Source organism: Pyxicephalus adspersus, chromosome 2, assembly GCF_032062135.1.
Source record: "Pyxicephalus adspersus chromosome 2, UCB_Pads_2.0, whole genome shotgun sequence".
Classification (NCBI taxonomy): Eukaryota; Metazoa; Chordata; class Amphibia; order Anura; family Pyxicephalidae; genus Pyxicephalus; species Pyxicephalus adspersus.
The window spans coordinates 4,489,603-4,494,366 of record NC_092859.1 but is presented as its reverse complement, the minus strand read 5'-3'; the positions used below and the strand labels follow the sequence as shown (position 1 = coordinate 4,494,366).

Genomic DNA, 4,764 nt, shown 5'->3' with positions numbered 1-4,764 from the left:
ACTGATCAATCCAACAATGAAGAGCAAATGCTTATTGCTGCACCAAATTATGTTTATTTATTGTATTATGCTTGTAGCAATATATAACTAATTAATCCAACGCAGTAGGAACTTGAATATCTATTTGAAAAGTGGTGGACCTAAAGTCACAATCTTTTTGGGTAAGAATGTCTCTCATGCTGTTTCTGTTCATGAAACAATATAGGCAAATTTTCTACCCTTCACATTTCTGGAGTCATAGTTTTAGGTATGGTGTAACAGATTCTCAAGTTCAGATAAGTATTTGTTGCTCTTTTTAACTTTTGCTAAAAATGCTGAAGGCGGGCGGCCTATGGGCAGTGAACGTGGACCAGAATTCCGTTTTCAACCTTAGGTTGACTTTATGTTGTTTGTCTAATTAAAGGTAATTCAAAAAGGTTTTTCATGATTTTTGTTGTTTTATTGGCACTATGTTGACAAATTTAAATCATGTATAAAATAAATTATATACATGTAATAAACTAATAAATAATGAATAGTGTCGAGCAATTGGAGATATCTCCAAAATCTGATATTTGAATCAAGAAACTAATCACCAAGCACTATATTGGTGGATATTATGCATCAATTCCAGGATATTATCTAAAATAATACAAATCAAACTTTAAATATATATATATATATATATATATATATATATATACCTAACAATCACATCTGTTCTATATTGTGTAAAATATATGGATTCCAAAAACTCTTCAATAATTGATAATTTAAAGTGTACTCTTAATGGTTTCTTAGACAACTGTAAACTTGTGGTAACAGCCTGAAGAAGGTTTTTCTTTTCTGTTTCAGCTTGACTGTGTCTCTGTGCACAAACTCCATAACGACATGATCTGATGAGTTTATTATGGAGGATCTTGAATTTGCGGCCTTTACCCCATTCATCACCTGAATAATTCATAAGGCAATTGCTGAGATCCTCTTGCAAATGCTTGCAAGCTTTTTTTTGGCTCGGAGAGGCACAGAATAGCACAAATTCATTTGAAAATGATTTCCAGAAGAGTACAGGAAGGTAAAATAACAGAAAGGATGGACCAACTCCATAATACTTCCCATGGGATGTCCAAGAAGCTCAAAGCTATGAATGTTTGGTATACACAAACCTTCACTCTTACAATGTATTCAATGAAAACTATATTTCTCTGATACAAAACTTTCAAAGTGAACTATTGCATTAACATTGCCATAAGTCATTTAACATTCAACAATATATATATTCTTGTATCACTTTACAGAAATATAGCACAATATATTTAGGAAGACCCAAATAAATCGCGTGTTACCCATTGGACATATCTATATCCCAGATCATTTTTTATTGCTCTGACTTCATGGAAAAGAAAAATGTATCCAGTATTACCACAGTCCACCTCTTAGGGTTTCAAACTCCACACAATATAACAATTTTTATCTTTTTGCTTTTTATTATGATTTATTGTGTGACAATATGTGGAAATGTCCTGATCATCACATTGGTGTCCTTCAGCGAATCCCTCCAATCTCCCATGTACTTCTTCCTGTCCCAGCTCTCTGTAACAGACATCTTACTGTCAACTGATATTCTCCCTAACATGCTTCATGTGAAGGAGACAACAATATCATTTTCTGATTGCATGTCCCAATTTTATTTCTTTTGTGTTTTAGAAACTTCAGAATGTCTTCTCCTGACGTTGATGTGCTATGACCGATATTTAGCCATCTGTAAACCATTACATTACAATGTGACAATGAACACGCAGTTCTGCTGGGTAATGATCATCACATGTTGGGTTTTCAGTTTCTTATTAGTATTGGTTCTTCCTTTAACAATATCACAATTAAAATTTTGTGGTCCCAATATTGTTGATCACTTTTTTTGTGATCTTTATCCGATCCTACAACTCTCCTGCTCTGATACCACCAATATTCTACTTCAAGTGACTTTGTTAGATTTTATCTTTGGTGTAATTCCATTTTTTATTATCATTGTATCATATGTTTATATTATAATCACCATTTTTAAAATCCCAACTGTTACCGGCAGACAGAAAGTTTTCTCAACATGCAGCTCGCACTTTATAGTTGTTGGCATCTATTACGGGGCTCTGATCAGTGTCTATCTGGTTCCTAGTATAGGACAGACATGGAACATCGGTAAATTCTTGTCATTGATGTACACTGTGGTCACTCCTCTAGTTAATCCAATTATATACAACCTAAGGAATAAAGACTTGAAAAAAGCTGCAGCTAAAATCACTATCAACTGTCTAAACTGGCATTTTAGCAAATAATAAAATGTGTGTTAAAATTATGAAGTTTTATCTAATTTTTAACCTATATATACTTTTTTATAATATGCTCACAGTGGGTCTGGTTTAATACATTAATTTAAGCTGTACATTTTACTGAAGTAAATTGATAATTTACTTTACAAGGATATCCCAATCACATGGAGGGAACTTTAAAAAAATAGAAACAAGATTTTCTTTGCATATAGTTAGCAAGTTTGAAAAAAAAACAACAGTGGAATTTGATAGACATACTAGAAACCAACATATCCCAAATAAAACGCTATAGACATTGTTGATCTAGAGGAAAAAAAAAAACATTTTTAAGGCATACTCAAGATTGTCTTCCCCTGCTGAAGTCAGTTTAGTAAATGAGATGAAGCTCCACTAAGTGAAATTTTCCTTGGAAAGGAATATAGCACTTATCATGTATTGATTTAATATTACTTTAGTAAATCAACCCCATTGGGTTGCTCACCTGCAACCACGCCCACGCTGGGCACAAATGTTTGGATATTCACAGAATGAATTTTAGGGAATAAATAGTACCTGTGTATGGATACTAGTGTACACTGGAAGAAGCAACCCTGACAAATGGCGATAGAACATTAAAATAGACAAGATTGCAAAAGAAAAAATAATATGGTAAAGATTATATTTGCATGTATTATGATTATTTTTGGTCTTTGGTTGATGTATTCCTGTTTTAAAGGAAATTGGATTTAGGGGACTGGCTGTTTTGCTTCTACCTCCACCACTTTCTTTCACTTCTTTATGGAATAATTCCAGGGTCACCGGCTCATTCTGCTACCACCTCGTTTCCAAAGAAATGGCATGAACTTGTGCATTGCTGTCCTAATAAGTTTATGTATGTGTATATTTTGCAAAATAAAAAAAAAGTCTCATATAGATGTTGTAATATTTGTTTTATTTATAATGATATGTATCAATTGGACTCATTCGTCTTCAAAACGCATAGATTTGAAATTGGGACTAGGTTCACAGAGAACATGTTTGGATGTTTTTAATCAGAATTATAATTTGAGGTCATATCTGTAAAGAACATTGTGTTTAGATGTTTTATAAACAATAAAGAGAACAGGTTGACAATTGAAAATCTGGCCATCAATAATCCGGCCATCCCGTTCCTTCAGTTTTCCGGCATGAATTTCGAAATGAATTATAAATGTGTGGAGGTGAGTATAACCTTCAAAAATCCGGACTTTTTGAAAATCCGGCACTCCTCAGGTCCAGAGGTTGCCAGAATTTTTGAATGTCAACCTGTATTAGGAATGTCTAATAAAATATGATTTTGTTATTGGAGTATGGATGTCTAAAAAAGTGACAATTTTTGCTATGACAACTATATGGAAATTCTAGTGTGGTAAAGATAAACAGGCAATGCCTACCAAACATTGTCCAAGGGAAAATTTGGATGGAACCTGATGAGGTCAATGGAAAAATCTGTCCAGGTTTGAAAATTTTGATATGGTATATTTCATCCTACTATACTTGTCACTGATAGGGATAGTATGGCTGAGATTATCCAGCTGCTAAACAATGACAGCTGGCATAGCGATAGACAGTTATCGTAGGACTCAACTGGCCACTGGATGATCCATGTGCTGCTAACATACATTGTCATATGATTAAGCAGAACTGGGAATGCCTAGATTCTGAGTACTGATCAATGGTTGAAAAAGCTCTGATTCAGGATCAAAATAGCTCTGATCAAAGTTTGCCATGTCTCTGAGCAGAACTTTTCAACCACCACTATTATACACCCAATAAACAGCACATATGGTATCTGACCAATCCATGTAATATATTCATCCAGACAAAAGAGCAACAAGCAGGTTCTTCAAACATGGACTTTTTATTTAATTAAACAGAAGTGCTCCACAAAAAAATCCTGACCATCTGCCCATGCTGAATATAAAACAGAAACAGAACAAAGAACCGATGGGTCCCTCATTGTGAGTATTTACCATCTTCATTTGCAGGGGGTCTCTTTGTCTCTCTCTAAACATATTTTTTCAAAACTAGACTTTATTACATTTTTTTTAAAATAACACATCAAACAAATACAAAGATCTTGTTTTCATTGTGAAACTGATATCAGTATATTTGTATCACACAAAAAGAGAAAGACAACTAATAAATACACATGTGTAAAATAAATAACACCAGACATGGCAACAACAAAAAAAGGAATTATAATGAAACTCGACAGTAATAAAACCGCATTGTAATTAACATCCAACATAGATCCAACATAGATGCAACATAGGGCAGCAGGGTGGCTCAGGGGTTAGCACTCCGGCCTTTGCAGCGCTAGGTCCCAGGTTTGATCCCCAGCCAGGACAATATCTGCATGGAGTTTGCAGGTTCTCCCCGTGTCTGCGTGGGTTTCCTCCCACATCCCAAAAACATGCAGTTAGGTTTATTGGCTTCT

The 4,764-nt window shown here is 34.3% G+C and overlaps 1 protein-coding gene across 1 annotated transcript; it reads left to right on the top strand.

Annotated features, from left to right (window-relative positions):
* Positions 1-1,205: 1,205 nt before the first annotated feature.
* Positions 1,206-2,455, top strand: LOC140324905 (olfactory receptor 11L1-like). Its single transcript, XM_072403030.1, has one exon. It carries the CDS (start codon positions 1,374-1,376, stop codon positions 2,310-2,312), a length of 939 nt encoding a protein of 312 aa, XP_072259131.1. The 5' UTR covers positions 1,206-1,373; the 3' UTR covers positions 2,313-2,455.
* Positions 2,456-4,764: the final 2,309 nt, after the last annotated feature.

Coding starts and splice junctions, on each gene's coding strand:
- LOC140324905 (XM_072403030.1), top strand. CDS start 1,374: ATGGAAAAGAAAAATGTATCCAGTATTACCACAGTCCACCTCTTAGGG.